A 17,725-nucleotide genomic window follows, 5' to 3' on the forward strand; every position below is an offset into this window, starting at 1 on the left:
AAAAAAAAAAAAAAAAAGAAAACATTCTTGCAGAGAGTGCTCACTGAACTCTCTGATGAGCCGGTCTAGCGCTGGACAGCGGGTTATACATGCAAGTTTAAGTAACTGTGTGTTCTCTGCTTTGCACTGTCACTTGTGTAAAGTGGAGCTGATGGGAGCAGGTGTGCCTCAGTGAGTGTGCAGCTGGCTTCTCCACAGAGCTGTGTGGGTAGATGTCCACGTTACCTACAGTACCCGAGCTGCTCCAGTGCTGGAGTGTCAGGACCTTGATGCTCTCAGTAGGTCCCCAGAATTTGACTTTCTGCATGAGGGCAGCTATAGGTCCAGCCAGGGTGGCTGCAAAGACTGGGGCTGTTTCATAGGTGAGTGAATTAAAATCCAAAGCCTACTCCACCCCTGATCACCACATACAATAGTGTATTTAATTTATTGTCACAGCAAATGGTTTGCTTCATGGCCGTAGAAGAAAAATGTTGGGGCTGAGGGAACCAAAATTTTTGCTGTTCCCCAAAGCCAGCCTCTCAGTCCCAAAGCTTTACCTGGGATCTGTGAATCCAAAAGGTCTCCTACCAACTCTTGAGTGCTCCAGTGCCCCAGGACACTGGGTGTTTGTGCATTGCTGCATTGCATGTGGGACAAGCTTTTGTCCTGCCTACATGCCCAGTGCAAAAGGCTTAGTAGTAATCAGAAGCCAAAAGCCTGGGGCCTTCCACCCCTTTCTAGTGTATCCTTCCATTGCTGCCTTAAGCTCCCAGAGCATCAGTGAAGTCATAAAGGCAAATGCAGTTTTACAGGTGCCCAAGAGGGACAAGTATGCCACATGGTCAGGTTGGCAGGACCCGCTTACAAGGGAGCAAAAAAGATGTGAGCATCTTTGTTTTCATGAGTCCCTTGTTCATTCAACCAATCCATCTTTGCAATGCCGCCTCCTGATGCTGTGCTGAAGTGGACGAGAGCTGAAATGACACAGTCCTGCCCTTATGGATTGTCCAGTCCAGCATAAGAACCCCAAAGCACAGGCTCAAGTACAGAAATCCAAAAAAGAGCAGAGAAGGGTGCAGAGCGGAGACTAAGAGATTAGAGTTCCAGCCCTGGGTCACTGGTAGAATTTGTCTAATTGTACCTGAAGTAAGGGTGGACTTGTTCTACTAGGAACTAAAGGCTTTTCCTCTTGATCACATTCCATTTAGAGTTTCAGTTTGTGTGACCAGAATATTAGGTGCCAGGCTGTTCTAAATTTGTAATTCTTAGAATCTGCTGGGGCAGGACATGCGCTTCTCCGGGATGTGAAAACAGCTCAAAGAACACAGAAAATAGATCTAGTTCAGGGATGACTTCTTGTCGGTTCCTGGAACCTTCAGTATTTAAAACAGCGTGTTCAAAGCAAGTTCTCTTTCAAAAAGGCCTCTGGGATTTGAAAGCTTTTCTGGAAATAAATGCCTTTTAGGTTTAAGTGCTTTTCACCAAAATGCCAGGAGGGGAAGAGCATAGCAGCAAGCCTCAGAACAGAGGCAATATTGTTCTGTGTCCTCTGATGAAACGTCTCAGACCCGCTGCCTCAAGTTCTGCTTGTTTCTGTCAGCTTTCTGCTCAGCTATTTTGATAAGGGACATGAAAGTACATCCTTCCCTCGCGGTCATTAAAGACTTAGCACTTGGGCTCCTTGTGGAAACACTTCTGTGCTACACTCGGTCTTCTAAACAAAACAGTCCACGCCCTGGCTCCAGGCTGTAGACCGTGTCAGAGTCATGGAACGTGGCATCACGCTGCTCCGGCAGAGGAGCAGGAGGTCGGGATCCAGGGAACAGGCCGGATGAAATCACCAGCCCCGCGAGGGGAGGTGGAGAGGCAGATCCCTCCCTGCCAGTCTGGCAGCTCCAGCAAAGCGCTCAGAGCTCATCCCACACACTCGGTGCTAGTCACTGCGTGTGTTTACATGAGTAATGGGGCGGCCGGGGGAGGGGAGTTGTAAGCGGAGCACCGGCCTCGCAGCTCGCATTCGGAGGGAAGCTGATATCCGCGGCGCTCGGGACTTCCAGGGATGCGTCCGGGGAGCGGTCACATGCTGTAGCTTTTCATGAGCACAGACATCAATCAGGCAGATGTTTGTCGACTGGAATGGGTAATCACTACTTTCTCTCTGCTTGATTTTGTTTGTGAACTTGTTTACCTTTGATAACTCCGGGATGGCTTTCTAGGATGGACTTTCAGACCCACGTTTTGAGGAGTGAGATGGGGCCGTTTTGGGGGAGGGGAGTCCAAGCCTCTGACACTGCTGCTGAAACTTTTTGGGGCTTTTGGGGTTTTTTTGTTTGGTTTTGTTTTTTTGCCGCTCTGATTACAAAGGCAGCTAGCTATCTGCCTTACTGAGCCTTACTGACAGCAAAACTCTTATCCGCCGCAGAAAATCAAATTAGTAGCATTGTGTCAGTACAAGGAGTACAGTGTAGAATGTGCTAAAGCCACTGGTTAGAGATTGTGCTGTTCTGATATCACATCGTCGTAATCGTTCCTTAAAGTTGTAAAATGTGCCGGCACCTTGAAAGTTATGGCAGAAATTGTTTGAGCACAAATTCATTAGCTTGGAATTGCTCAAGGACTGCTTGGCTAGTCGGTTGGTTTTAATTTCTGCTGGACCTCGGTGACTGAGGTGAAATGTGAAAGCTGCTGCCGGACAATCATAGCGCTCAATAAACAGCACCCGCTTTCCTTAGAGAGCTTAAAAGGAACCAAGCTAAGGGGCTGGGGATTTAGCTCAGCGGCAAAAGCGCCTGCCTGGCAAGCGCAAGGTCGTGAGTTCGGTTCCCGGTACCAGAGAAAAAAAACAGGAACCAAGCTCAACATCAAGGACGAAATACAACTTTGATTTGTATCTGTCTACAGCTTTAAAAAAAGCGTAACCCCTATGGAATGAGGCTAACCCCAGAGCAATCTTTGGAATTTATTTCATATAACCCCTCTGGATCTTCATAAAAATATATTGAGAAGGAAAAGAAAGCATGCTGATTTCAGTGTATCTGCCAGATTTGTTGAGACTTGCAACATGCTGGTCAGAATATGATTAGTAAACACATGGACTAATACTTTGCAGTTTGTTCTTAATGCTTCTCTGAGTAGCTCACTCTCTCTCTTTTCTTAATCTGTATGATAATGTGAGAAAATGCTCATGTCTCCAAACACTTTCAAAGAGAGATCTTTTCAAGTGTTCCATTACTATGATAGCATGATGGGCTGGCATATCACTTAGGCTTCAGAAAAACAAGGTAGAAACAAAATATAAGGAAGATCTCAGAGCCTGGTTCAGTGTTGTCTTTCAGCCCCAAAGGATTCTTTCCTAACAGTGGGGAGGAGAATTTTCCTTATCATCCTTTAAGCTTCCTTTTATCTCTGTTTATTAGACATGATATAAAGAAAGAGTGCTTAGCTTTGGAAAACTTGTACTGAAGGCTGTACTGGTAATACCAAGGTGTAGACCTTCAGAGAGAGAGAGAAGCAGCTAATGAAAACTGGCTGCCACAAACACAGACATTTCCCCTGAGCCATTGGAGAAGAACCCTAAAGTGAGATTGTGGGTCTTTACTAAGGCAACCTGTGCCAGTGAAAATGTATATCAATTATTCTGTTTGTTTTTAGCGCCAAATCTTAAAGGCAGACCACGAAAAAAGAAACTGTGCCCACAGAGAAGAGATTCCTTCAGTGGAGTTAAGGATTCCAACAATAATTCTGATGGTAAAGCTGTTGCCAAGGTAAGGTCCATCACTCTGTAATTGCTACACCTTTTTGTTTTTCTTCTTACTGTCTGCTCTTGTGTCTTGGTGGCAGTTTTCAATTCAAAATCCAGCCTTGTGTGCAGATCTTTTGAAGCCCTGTGCTGAGCCTGTTCCTGCCACCTCCCCTCCCTGGTGGCTGGGGGTGGCAGGAGGCAGGCATTTTGATTAGTCAGCAGAAAGGCGCCCCACCTCCCTGTTTGGCCTGTTGGGTAAAGGACAGATGATTAAGCTCCCACATCACTGAGGCTGAGATTTCATAGTAGGTGACACAATGACATAGTTTACTCTGCTCGTATCAAAAATAGCCCAGCTGAAACATCCTCCTTCTGAGTGTGTTCATCTAAATATGTTTCAGAGATTAGCACAGGATGAAATTAGAAATAGCCAGAATTAACCTTTTTAAATTATGTACTTTTCAGAGTCACCTCAGATTCACATTAGGGGAAAATCAAAGACACATAGCAAAGTATTTATATGTATGTGTATATGTATATATATATTCTTATACATTTATATTTTTTTAACATCTCCACTAATGCAGAATGAAAGCTTTAATTCTAAACTAATTTTGGCCCACTCCCAGTTTGCCTAAGCATTCTTTGGAATCTTCAACGCACATGCCAAAAGTATTTAGCACTGTAGAAAGTCAAGTGTGACTTCATATTTTTAGACTTATCTTTTTGACTTTTGTGGACTTGGGTCAGATTTCCACATTCTGGTTACTGAGTGTTTGTGGGTGGGTATTGTTTCTAAGCCAAAGACAGCAAGATTCTACCTAGGACCTGAACCAAAGACCAACACTAAACTGACATATTTCCAGATCCAAGAAATAACCTGGAAATGGGAACATTTTGAATATTGATGAATTTGGGAGACTCCAATTTAGAAGAGAAAAATGAATTCAGTTCTGTGTTGACAGTATACTATTTGTGTGCTATGTACTCCTGCCCCTTCCCAGTATAAGGGACTAAATCCTAGATATGTACATTCTACATATCTTAATGTCCAGCATGATTACTTTATCAAGAAGTTCTGAGGACTTTTTTGATGAGGATTTCTTCATGCTACTGGAATTCCAAAGGACTAAAGGAACTCAATCAGTAAAAACATTTTTTTTCCATTTTCTGGCAAAAAAAATAAAAACTATCATTTCCTAAATCAGTTCTGTTCTGCTTATTTAACTTTCTGCAAGTAAGAGCACATGAATAGCACCGAGGAAATTTTCTTGTGTGTTGGACACCTCAGCCCCACAGCCAGTGGCTCAGGGCCTCGGTTTCCAGTCTTGAAGAATGTCAGCAGGCACAGTGTGTTCTCTGTGATGTAGCCTGTATGTTCCGGCAAGATACTGCAGATGGAGCAAGAAGGTTTTAGGATACAACATTCAGCAGAGATTGCATTGCCTGCTCCTTTCATTGGTGCCGGGCCCTACCTCTAGATGACATCATATGTTTACTCCAGGATATTCCGTGCCTGAGCCCCAAAGTATGAAGCTCCTTCCCTTGTCACTTGGAGTCACTACCAAGGTTTGCCTCTGGGAAATTTATAAAACTGATCTGAGAAAACATCCCTTTCAATGTTTCTGTCCATGGATGACAGCTCTGCATTCACACTCAAGCTCCCAAAACTGAAGCACACAGGAGCCTGCTCTATGCATAGGTTGCATTCGATGTCTACTGACTGTTCTCTGTAGGAGGGATCAAAGACAAGCCAGAGTTCTCTATTTGACCTCTTCACCCCACCTCCTACCTCCCAGAGCTGCCACTCAGAACATTTATGAGGAGACAGATCATCCTTCACCACTGGGGCCCAGTGGTAAATGTCTCACTACAGTTAGCTCCTGGGAACTGGTCTAATGGCTTGGCTTTTTCTGGAGACTTGGATTACAATTCTGCCTTGGACACTTCCAGCAAGTCTGCTGAAACCGTTTCAACTAGCTGGAAATGAATGATAGGTTTGAAGTACAGTGAACTTCTCTGTTGACATCTGTCTGAAAAATACTACAGAGCCGGTGATGTAGCTCAGTGGCACGGCACCTGCCTGGCAAGAGCAAGGTCTTGAATTTGATTCCCCATACCCCCTCAAAAATCCTGCCGAATGGAAAGACCATATCTGGGACCAAGACAACCATAAAAAAAGTCATGTGTATCTCAAAGTGGTCTTTTGCCATGGAATGTTTCATTAGAGATTATGAACCTGTGACCATTCTATCATTTGCTGAACCGGAAGAAATGTTTTAGGTGACAGTGAGCTGCTTGACTTTATGATCATTTTTCTCAAAAATGCCTCAGATAGACCATTTCTAACTACAGAGAAGAACTGGCTTCCTGCAGCTCTGCACAGCAAAGCTCCTAGAGTGGAACCCACCGGGTTTGTTGTGTTTGTGACTGGTAATTTGCCTGTCACTATCAAAAGGTTACACTCTCTCAATAAGGACATGACAACAGCTGTGCAAGACACCACTTTCCCAGAGGGAGAGGGTCCCATGACTTCCCCAAAACAGCAAAAGTCACATGAGGAGAAGAATACTAGTGCTCTGAAGATGTCATGAGAATCAATCCTGCCATTTTCCTGGGATCATCTTAGAGCAGCAGAACTAGAGCCCAGGCTTGTTTATGGGGTGATCTATGACAGAGAAAAAAATCTTCCTATGTCCCTAATCAAAGCCCTGTATTGATAGAAGGCAAATGACTTCTCATATTTTATAACAATTTCTGAAAGACCAGAAGTATATAACAAGCAGTTTATATTCTAAAAGGAACATAAAAAGGAAAACTATGGTGTGCAATATGTTCTTTCGTTTAATCACAAAGGTACTTTAATATTTCGCAGATGTGATGCTTTAAATATTTGTCATCTCATTTGGTCCTCAGAACTGTACCCAGGGATTGTCCTTCTTGCTTTACCAAGGAGGAAACTGGGAGTCCTAGTAAGTTAGTGACCCAATCAAAATTAGAACTCCAGCTAGTTTCTTGCTAGTTCAACACATATTTCTGCCCTGGTTGAAGGCTAGATTTTAGTTGTAACTCAATCCTGTGGCAGGATGTGGTTAATATCAAAGAGGTGGCGGTTCCCTAAAAATGAAAACATTAAATGTAGATTCTCTAATTAGCACTTCCTCAATCACTTTGGAAACCCCAGAACATTTGGAGGACTCAACAGGTGTGTCATGTTCAGGGCAAAAAGCAGTTCTAGTAATTATTTGTCACCATCAAAACGTTAGTCTTTCTCAAGATCAACATGAAGACTAACTCTTATTTCCATTAACACCTGCACTATACTCATTCAGCACATTAAAGTACTGACAATGTTTTGGGTATATGTGGAAAAAATGTAGAAAAAAATTTGAGTCTTGTCCAGAAACTGAATAATACTCTGAAGAGCTCACTTCTGTTAACTGAAAAAAATGTGTCAAGATAGCTCAAGATAGGAAGCCATTGTGCACTTCTCACCAAGCTCCTGGCCTCTCTGGCAGCGGCCTGCTGGGCAGCCACTGAGATCCAGCGTAGAACGCAGTAGATGGCAGCCTGGCTTCACCTGGAGCCTTTGCCACGAAGCGGGGAGTCCTGGTTACTTTGGACGTGGTTTATGCACTCCTGTGTGCTTTCCTTTTATTTCTGGGTGTTTCTATGCAAATAAGGCAGGGGGTTAAGTAATTATCTGGACACTGAAGAATAAACCTCAGATTCCTTTATTAGTAGCACTTTGACCCTAGTAATGGGCTAAGTGGCCCTTTGGCTCTACAAGTTAAGCCTCTACCTGTTTGATACACATCTCCTAGTTCTACTTTTGTTTATATGAGATGGGGCAGACCTGGCTTCCAAACCTAGACATCTGCCCCTCGCTAGCTGTATGACAAGATTCATGACCTGGCCAAGCTGCAGGTTCTGCCCCTGGAAAATGGGGTTAAATATATCTCTTTTACAATTTCTATGGAAATTAAGGTAAAATCTGCGAAGCCCGCTGTACCGTATCTAGCTCACTGTAAGTGCTCTGTTGAGATCAGTTTCCTTCCTGGGCTCAATCTACATGTCTGTGTCTCATCTGATAAATCGCATTCCTAAGCAGTAGGTTTTATAATGCTTAATAATAAGATAGGTCTTGAAATTGCAAGTTTGTTTTGATGGCCCATTTAACATTTTTATTAAGAGTTTCAATAAAGCATAGTTCAAAACTACAAGCCCTAGAGCAAGGCTCCCTGAGATCCATCTACAGACTCACTTCTTACAAACCTGTGCCTGATCTTATGAACTTGTACATTTACCCATCTTGTCTGTACTTTGGCTTCCTCAGTTCTAATATGAGAATAATAACCTACCTCATTGCTATTGTGAGCATGAAGTAAAATAACTAATACCTAAAACCTACCTCATTGCTATTGTGAGCATGAAGTAAAATAACTAATACCTAAACAGCACTTGCAAGCATGCCTGGCTACCTAGGAAACACTCTAAAGAGACTGGAAGGTAATACAGATTAAAACTCCCATGATTTTAGGAGTTCACGAAACCATTAAAGTATAAATTTCCTCAGAACCTAGACCTCCCAACCTAAAATTGACAGCGAAAGATGATAACAACATCGTTTCACAGGATGCTCACTTTCATGTAATATCACAAGTACTAAAGTTTTAAAATATTGTAAGTAAAACTTCTATATGTGAAAAAAAGTTTTCATCACATTTTCACAGCTCTTTAAAAATTAAAATCTTTTCTTGAAGCAGTGCTGAATGAATTGTGTGGGAAGTTCTATTTACCCAGGACCAGTCTGAAGATATTAGACTAGTATGGGCACTTGAGAGAAGAAGCAATAAAGAAAAAACCCTTGCAGGGGATGTTCTTCCCTTTAATAAATAAGCAAAGTCTTTCATGTTCTTAGTGTTGGGAAGGTTGATCTGCAGAGAAAGAAAAAGGATTTAAAAAACCTGAAATGGAGAACATTGCAGAATCTGCGGGACATTTTTATTCATAACATTTCCCCAGCACTTGCCCTCTTCCTGCCCGATGTTAGATACAGAGATGTAAAGAATATTGGAATGTACACATTCCCCATGGGCGCACTTGAACTCCAAGTCTGACCCTTTGTACTTCCCCCTTTTACAATTAAAATAGCTCAGCAACTTAGTGTTATATTTAACAGCCATCAAAGGCCTCTTGTAGAACATGGCAGCGAGGCAGGAACATTAGGTTAGCCAGCTCGAGATGCCGAGTTCCATATCCGCCTGTAGCGTGAAGGAAGAACATCTGGAGCATTTACCACGAATAATTTCTTAATTTTAGAGCTTTTCACTGCGTCTTCTTGGGTTTTTAGCTGACCTCTACTCTTTCTTTTGTGGTGCGTCAATGCTGCTATTATATTCTCAGAGCTATCTGAAAAGCAAGAAGTCCTCGTTAAAGCGCGGGATCTTCTGTTTCCTACTGAGCCTGTATCCGAGCATCACCTTCAGGTGACGGGTAGCAGAGGCTGGGCTGATGTTCCTGGTCTCAGCATTTGCTGGCATTGACAAGTTTTTCCAAGTTGCTGGTGAAAGTAGCAGCAAGTTTATTATGAAAAAATGAACTTACCATTCATTTTAATGCAAAATGTATACTATGGGACTCTAAAGAAGGCCAGGTTCTTTCAGGATATTAATGATGCCTTGAGGAACACAATATTTGTAAAGAAGCAGAACAAGGTTCCTACCAGATATAAATACTATTGCTGGTTTCATGTCGATATACTCATAAGGAGTCTAAAAAAAATTGGCACAGTTTAGAAAACTGTGGCCCAGTGGCCACCTGTTTCTGTCAATAAAGTTTTATTGGAACACAGCCATACTCATTCACTTACATATTCTTATTCTAGAGTCACGCATTTGCAACCGAGACCATAAATCCTTAGTGTACTTACTAGGTGTCTCTTGACAGATATTTGCCATCTCGTGGTCTAGGAGAGTTCATATTCAGTGATGCTTCTAAAAAGCTAATTCAGGGCAGACTTATCCTTACCAGCTCCTCCTCCCCACTCAGTGGGAAGTACCTCCAGTTTTGTCTTTGTAAACTTTCTCGGACTGTGCTTGATTTATTGTGGTGTATTTTCTGTTTTCCAGGTGAAATGTGAGGCCAGGTCAGCCTTGGCGAAGCCGAAGAATAACCATAATAACTGTAAAAAAGTCTCAAATGAAGAAAAACCAAAGCTGGCCATTGGTGAAGAGTGCAGGGCAGATGAACAGGCCTTCTTGGTGGCACTTTATAAATACATGAAAGAAAGGAAAACGCCGATAGAAAGAATACCCTATCTAGGTTTTAAACAGAGTAAGTATACTTGTTTTCATTCCTGAAATATCAAAATTGCTCAGATTCTTTGAACTGGGGAAAAACATTTCTTTTCGATTTAGGATTATGTTGAAATTCTAATCTGGGCTGATGATGTTCTCTGTTTATACTAAATCTACAAATTGTCTAAGCCAAGAATTTTTTTCCCTGCCTCTTTCCGCTACATTGTTCCCTTCTGGGACAGTTGCAGTGAGATATTTATAGGCTTAAATCCACTGATTATGACTGGAAATAGACATGTTGAAAGTTTCACATTTTCTGTTTTGTCAATCTTGAGTGTCTGCAACGTCTTTCTTGTGAGATAATAATGTGATGTAGTCTTATCAGGCACAGATGTTGCCTGTGAAAAGACAGCTTTTATAGGAAAGACATTTAAAGGTGGACAAAACAACCACAAAGAGAAAACACATTTCCAAAGCTCCAAATTTGTTAAAAGATAACAAAAATCTAGCCAGGCATGGTAGCACAGGCTTGTAACCCCAGCATTCTGGTTGATTTGAAATGAAAGAATTGCAAATTCAAGCCCAGGCTGGTCAATTTAACAATTTAGGGAGACCTTGTCTCAAAATTTAAAAGGTCGGCGGGACTGGGAATGTGTCTCAGTGCAAAGGCCCTGGGTTGGATCCCCAGTGGGGCGGGGGCGGGGGAGGGGGGAGAAGAAGAAAGAAAAAAAGAAAAGATAACAAGAATCTGATTTCAGAGGCCCCAGTTTTTAATAACTTTGCGATGTGTACTGAGGTATCTGGAAACCCATAACTGAATAAAATTCCATACAAGAGATCAGATCTTGCCCCAGTCACAACTGAATCTATATTTTGCCTCTGTCTGGCTTTAGTGGTACACAGAGCGATGCGCCTCTGGCTTGAAATAGTATTTTCTCCATCGCATCTCCCTAGATTAAAACCATGTGTCACTTTGATGAAGAATGTCAAACCTGTATGTTTTACATAACAATTTACATACCTAATAGCAATTGGCACTGATTGCAAGAGAACACTTGCAGCCATTACAAACTTATATAACTAGGAATGATTACAATATTTGTCTGAAAACTGGTTGCTTGAAATAGAAGTAAAATTAATGTACTATGAACAGCTTTGTTGCATTATGCATTGGTTCAGATTAAATCAAGGCCAAGGCAGGGCTCTTGATAGCTTTGAAATAGTGCAAGGTTCAATGAGGCTTTGCGAACATGTTGTGTCAAAGAGCCTTTTTTTTTTCTTTTAATTTTCATTTTATTCATTTCCCTTACCAAGGAATTACTTGAAGTTCAATTTTCCCCTCACACAAAAAGAATCAAATTTGCAGAAGTCACATTCCGTGGTATTTGGTACAAATGAACAAGATTGCTGGCAACTGGGCATAGTTGTTGAACAGCTTAGACACATGCAAACTCTGCAAAAAGAATCTGTTTGAAAAACATATATATTTGCAATTATCACACAGGCAAGCTAGGGGACGAAGTGGCCTCCGGATTCCGTTCCTCTGTGAATGAATATCTTCCTTCCCTTTGATCCACGTATCCTGCTGCCACGCACATGAAATACTTATTTGCCCTACTCAGTGCGAAGCAGAGCCCTGGGTTAGTGAAATATGACACAAGCCTTTAACCTGGCGCTACCATCAGACAGTCTGTCCTGCGTGGTCTCCCACATTAGCATGTCTATTATTTACTGATCATAGAGAGACCTTATTGTTACCGCCACAAACAAAACCAACCCCAATTTTGAAATCTCCCACATTTTCCCAAGGTTGCTATAATTTAACTTCTCTTGTTCTGCTGATGGCAACAAGACTGAAACCATGCTGTCCTTTATCCTGAAAGGAAAACCATCTCTGTAGCGTTGTGATTTGTTTCTTAAGAAATATTTTAAATGGTAATAATAGATTCTGTTGTTAAATGCCCTTTGGCAAATTGTTTCCTAAGAATTGAGTTCTCTGGGGTAATATTAGTATTTCTTTCTTTTTTTTTTTTCTCTTTCTCATTGAAAAAACAAAACAAAATGTTTTAATTGACATTTCTTGGAACTATGTTAATGCAATGCTTATCTAAATACTTATTGTCCCTCTAACAGTTAACCTTTGGACTATGTTTCAAGCTGCTCAAAAACTGGGAGGATATGAAACAGTAAGTGTTTAAGCAACTTAAATGAAATACTTTTGCAATCTAACTCTCCCCCTCTCTTTGGCCAAAATGGAGCAAATGGGAAAGCAAACTGTCATTGACAGCCTTTTCAAATGGCTCTACACTTTTGGGGGTTTATTGGGCTGCTTTTGGAAACAGTCCCAATTAGTTCCAGGTTTGGCAAAATTGTAAACTTGTCGTAAAAACTACAAGTGGAAAACATATGTAACTCTCCCCTGTCAGGGAAATTAGTTGGGTCTGTAATTTTTTCCCATGTTGAGAAAGGGCTATTATTGTACAACAAGCCAAGATTGCATAAAAGAAATTTCCCTTGGCAACATACCTGACATCTGTTCATGTCTAATATGGGAAATGTATTAAAGGCTTTCAAAAGTAATCAGGACTGGCCATTAAGGAATAGAATGCAGCAGAATCTCCTCTCATTCTAGGGCAAAGAAGCTTTAATAGACAAGGGTCAGTGCTGCATAAACAGGAAGTTATCAAACTTATTCAGAACAGGCTCTGACACTCTTTATCAGCTAATTCTAACTGACAGGAATGGGTTATTTTTAGCCCACAGGAAAATTTGATGGCCATGGATTTTTACAGCATGTATTCTGAACCAATAAAATGTTAGAGCAACAAACTGAGATTAAGATCTTGAAGTAAGAAAAAAGAGCTGCATTAATATAGCACACAGAGATGACATCTGTAATAAAATCAATTGACATAAGACGATGTCGTCACTGGAAATATTTTTTCCTCTGCACAGTGATCAGATTAAGTTATGCAGTTTCTTCTGCAATTGACTAAGAAATTATTTTTTCTTTCCTTAAGAAGTAATCTGGGATATCTCTGTTCCAGAGTTAAATGACAGTAAGAGACAGGAAGTCAAGAAAATAAAATTTATTTTAGCTCAAACACAATAACCAGCATTGCTTGCCAGATAAAACATATCGTTCCATAAACTAATACAATGGTTTGATGTCAGGGGCTTAGGATGGGAAAAGATGGAAATAATATGTGATTCAGATAATTTGGTATCTACTGTAGAAATTTCTGACTAGAATGTCTTTGATGTGACTATATGTGTATGTAAAATATTAATTTAATATATGAACTGTATATGTGTTTATAAAGAAAGGTAATAATGAAATACATGTAAAATGTATATTTGATAGATATGAACTTAATGGAAACATTTATCAAGTGCCTTATATGAAAATAAATACTATAATTTTTCACTTCGTTGAATCTGTTGATAGGACCAAAATATGAACCCTGCACTGTAGCTCATAGTTGTGCAAGATCTTGAGCTAATTATAGCTCTCACCCATGTGAGGAAGATGATAATAATTTCATAAACTTGGGAGTTAACCTCACAGCCCAGACTTCTGAGTCTAACTTTTAATGTTAAGAATAGAAGTGCACATTTTTCTGAGCTTTGACTGCAGGTAGTTACATGACATTACACAACATTATGAAACATCTTTTTAAACTCAGGAACTTTTTGCTACCACCGATAGGAAGAATGCCAGCAAATTTCATAGAATCAATTTTTCCTGCTTTTGTATCTTCTGTATATTTATAGAAATATTTTCCCCAGGCAACAGCAAATTGATGTAGAATACGCAGAAGAAACCTTTGATAAATTTCAAAGCATTTGTGGTGTCTGATGAAAAAAAATTATATGTTCCTTTATTAAGTGAATGGATGAGTGAATGACCATATAATCAGCAAATCACCTGACAGCATACTGAAGGTCTTCTGTGTTAGACACTGAGGGAGAGGAAACATACAGAAGCAGTAGTTCTAGTCCTTACGTTGCTTACCACTGAGGAAAGACAGTAGTTGTACTTACAAGATGCAATGCCCTCTATAGTACTTTCCCCTGCAGAGATAAAGGAAGGCATGGTGGCTCAGATGTCACTTGTGCAAATTTGGAGGGAATAGGTGAGCTTTAGACATGAATGATCATGCCATTCTAGAGAAAATCAGCCAAGGGCATGGTGTAAATGTTAAGTAAAATTGGAGCACAGAGAGTTCAAGTAACTTACGTAGGTAGCCTAGGTGGCTGGGACAAGTGGTCAGGAAGGGAATTCTGCAGAAAGAAGCGTGCAAAGAAGATGGACCTTTTAGATTGTGAGAACTTTTTAGATTGCCATCCATCACAGAGTTACAAGAAACACTTATCTCTGAGATTGTCTAGTATCAGAAACAAGCACAGGCTTATATCATTTAGAGCTCAAAGAGACCTTAGAGTCATCCAGATGGCTCCAAGTGAGGAGAATCCCAGGATGCCGTACCCCAGAATTATGTTGCAGGCTATGGGGAGCAGGCTGCACAGAAGGTTTCAACTCCCATCTCTGGTGACAAAAGTCACTCTTTTATTTTCCTGATACTGTGCTTGGAGGGACCTTCACAGAGGAAAATTCGTGCTACTTTTAAGAAGAGGAGAAGGGCAGAGAATTCTTCTTGCATTGATTGATTTTCAGTTGCCTCCAGCCATGTGGTCCTTACGCCAGAGTAATATATTTTGTGGACAGCCGATTCTGATCCTTTTACTGGGGTGGAGGGCTATGGAAGAGCAGACTGGTATCTGCCCCTCGTCTGGTTATGAATAGAATTTTTAAAGAAATTCTTCTCTTCATTTCTCCATTCCTTCCTTCCCCCCTTCCTTTCTACCTGCTTCTGTGGGTCCTTTAAGCACATAAATTTGCCACAGTCGCTCTATGCCTAAGGATTTGGACCTCTGATGTACAGAATACACTTTCCTTTTGGCATATTCTGACTAAGGGAACTGTGCAATGTTCAGTGAGGATTAAGCTTTAAGGTCAGTCCAGGAAATGCACACTGACACCCAAAGTCTGAGAACTTTTTAGATTGTCACCAATCACAGGGTTACTAGAAAACACTTACCTCCGAGGTTACCTAGTACCAGAAACAAGCACAGACTTGTATCATTTAGAGCTCAAAGAGATCTTCGAGCCATCTAGATCCATGGCTCCCAAAGGCTACTCAAGAAATGGAGCTCAGGTTTTCAGTGAGGAACTCTGAAGTATAAATAGTTGTCTTAGACCTTTACCCCAAGATATAAACTCTCATTGGTCCTGCGCCCGAGAACCAGAGCATCTTTCTCTCATGCACTGTTGTAGTAATGTTAATTCATAACTGTTGGCCCCAGTGGTTAATTAATTGTGCTATTGTCTTCCATGGCGCCTCATTTCAAAATGAGACCCTCATCTAAGACAAGCATTCAAGATTAGAAGTTTGCTTCATGCAGATACTATTATAAACTCACTAGAATAGTAACATTTTCTAGGCTCAAGAGCAGCACAAATTTCTGATGAGTATTTTCTACTCTATAAATTGTAGTGTAAGTTGAGACTCAGCTATTTTCAGTTTGAAGAGGGAAAGAGCTGCATTCTTACATACTTACTTTTTCTGAGTTGGCCTCTGTGCAGAAAAAGAAGTCTTGCTCTGTTTCAGTTCATAGCCTCATTTTACAGGGGAGAAAACTGAGGCAGAAGAAGATGAAATGAGTTCCATGGGGTCGCCATGACATTCTTGAAATTTTTACGTGCAGACAATTTTCTATGCGCTTATATTGATTGCTGTAGCATCGCTGAGAGAAAGGAATTCATACATGATCATTCAGCACCTTCCAGTCGCAGCAACTTCATACATATCTAGAATGTTTTCCACCTGTTGGGGGTGATGTTTTGGAAAAAGGATCTAATAGCCTGATTTTGTTAATAGTATCTTTCAGTGCATTCTGTGTACCTAACATGAGCTCTACCAGATGTTTTAGTTATTAGCAGAGATAGTATCTGATTCTAGAGAAAAATATGTGAATTTAGGAGGTGGATCAAGAAATGTGGATAATGTAAATATTCCATAACAGTCAAAAACTGCAAGTAACATCTGTAGATGTATTGCTTTTGCTGTTAACTTGCTGTTGGATAAAGACATCTCTCTGGAATTCCTTCTGGTTATAAAAAGAGGCCATCTTAATTGGCTTGTTTTTGTTTGTGGTTATAAACTATTCCAAACCTTCTGTTTTGAATTGTGGATTATGGATTATTTCATTTCAGTCCTTCATGACCCTCAAATTGAATTTTTTAAAAAAAGCAGAAATTTTATTTTAAGTCTTTATAGCATATGACTAATGACTATGTACATTTCGTCTCAGCCTTTTCTGCCTTTGCTGAAAATGTATAGAGTATCTCTTCAGTTTTAGATTTAGAGATCATAAATGTATTGAACAGCTTTGATTTCCTAAAAAACAGTGGCCTGGCATTTTGATTAATTAGCATTGAGGACTCTCCCTCTGCAGTCATCTACCCAACTTTTCTTTTCAAACACATTAGAATATGGATTATTCACAGCCAACAGGATAAGGGTTTGCTTGGAGCTAAAGAGGCCTTAACTGCAGTGTCTTGGGGACGACCTGATGTTGGGAGAGTAGGTTGGGGTGTTACCATGAGGCTACATATGGAGGGTGGTTGCCTAAAGTGATTTATTTTTGGTTAATAATTTCAGGGCAAGCCACATAAACTACCTGGAAAGAAGGTAGAGCAGGAAAGTGGGTGTTGAATTAATCTGACCCTAGAGGCAAAGGATGACACACAATCAGTACCTTCTACTAGTACTGGTCAGCAGCCACTTTTCTACCCACTAGTTGAGACAGGACCATGATTTTTAATCAGGAAGAAGTCACTTGTCTTCCTGCTGGAAGGATTAGGCTTTGACATCAAATTCTGGTTTTGACATCATTTTCAAGACATCCTCTGAATCAACCCTAGTTTTCTGGACAGACAAAGCCTCTGGCTTAATTCAAAATTCTTGAGGCCAAAGATGATGTCATGTGGTTTTGAAAGGCTCCAGTTCCTGGAGTACTACCAGGAAAAAAAAGTCATCTTCCTTGAATTCAGTCCACCCTCAAGGTGTCCTGAGAAAATAGCTGTTTCTCAGAGCAGCCCTAGCAACGCTGCGTACAGGCAAACGCGTCTCTTGACTTCGTATTTCCTACACATTCTTCAGCCATTGGAAGAACTAAGGTCCAAAAGGATTTCTGAGTGCTGGTCACTTCAAAGATAGTGAAATCAAGGATCTAAGAGTCTTGGGTTATAGTGGTGGTTTTCTAAGTTGTTTTTTTTTAATGACAAGATATTTTCATCAAATAAAATTGTGGAAGGGAAAGATTCCTTTTCCACTCACTGGACAGGATTGGCAATGGGGAGAATTAGTTTCAGGACAGTTTTAAACCACCTGGGTTCCAAATAGCAGTTTGAAAACCACTAGATTTATAAACAATGAAAATTTTGTGAACATAATAGGCACGGAGTGCTTTTTGGAGTTGCATAGGTCTTACCTACACGAGAGAAAAAAGCAATTTTTAAGTGTCTTCTAAATAGGAGTAAGGGGGCTGGGGATTTAGCTCAGCGGCAAAAGCGCCTGCCTGGCAAGCACAAGGTCGTGAGTTTGGTTCCCGGTACCGGAGAAAAACCAAAAAAATA

General features: G+C 40.8%; 1 protein-coding gene across 2 annotated transcripts in view; it reads left to right on the top strand.

Moving 5' to 3' along the window:
* Positions 1-17,725, top strand: part of Arid5b (AT rich interactive domain 5B (MRF1-like)) — a 179,296-nt gene that overhangs the window by 132,238 nt on the left and 29,333 nt on the right. Inside the window, exons 1-4 of one of the 2 annotated variants that reach the window (XM_005385948.2) lie at positions 1,727-2,122; positions 3,634-3,746; positions 9,856-10,060; positions 12,157-12,209. In XM_005385948.2, the coding sequence (XP_005386005.1) occupies positions 2,119-2,122; positions 3,634-3,746; positions 9,856-10,060; positions 12,157-12,209 (375 nt within the window). In that variant the 5' untranslated portion in view covers positions 1,727-2,118. Of the gene's footprint in view, positions 1-1,726; positions 2,123-3,633; positions 3,747-9,855; positions 10,061-12,156; positions 12,210-17,725 lie in introns of those variants that run through there. The other variant, XM_005385946.2, reaches the window with a different exon arrangement.

Source organism: Chinchilla lanigera, unplaced genomic scaffold, assembly GCF_000276665.1.
Source record: "Chinchilla lanigera isolate Chin_1 unplaced genomic scaffold, ChiLan1.0 scaffold00024, whole genome shotgun sequence".
In the NCBI taxonomy this organism is placed as follows: domain Eukaryota; kingdom Metazoa; phylum Chordata; class Mammalia; order Rodentia; family Chinchillidae; genus Chinchilla; species Chinchilla lanigera.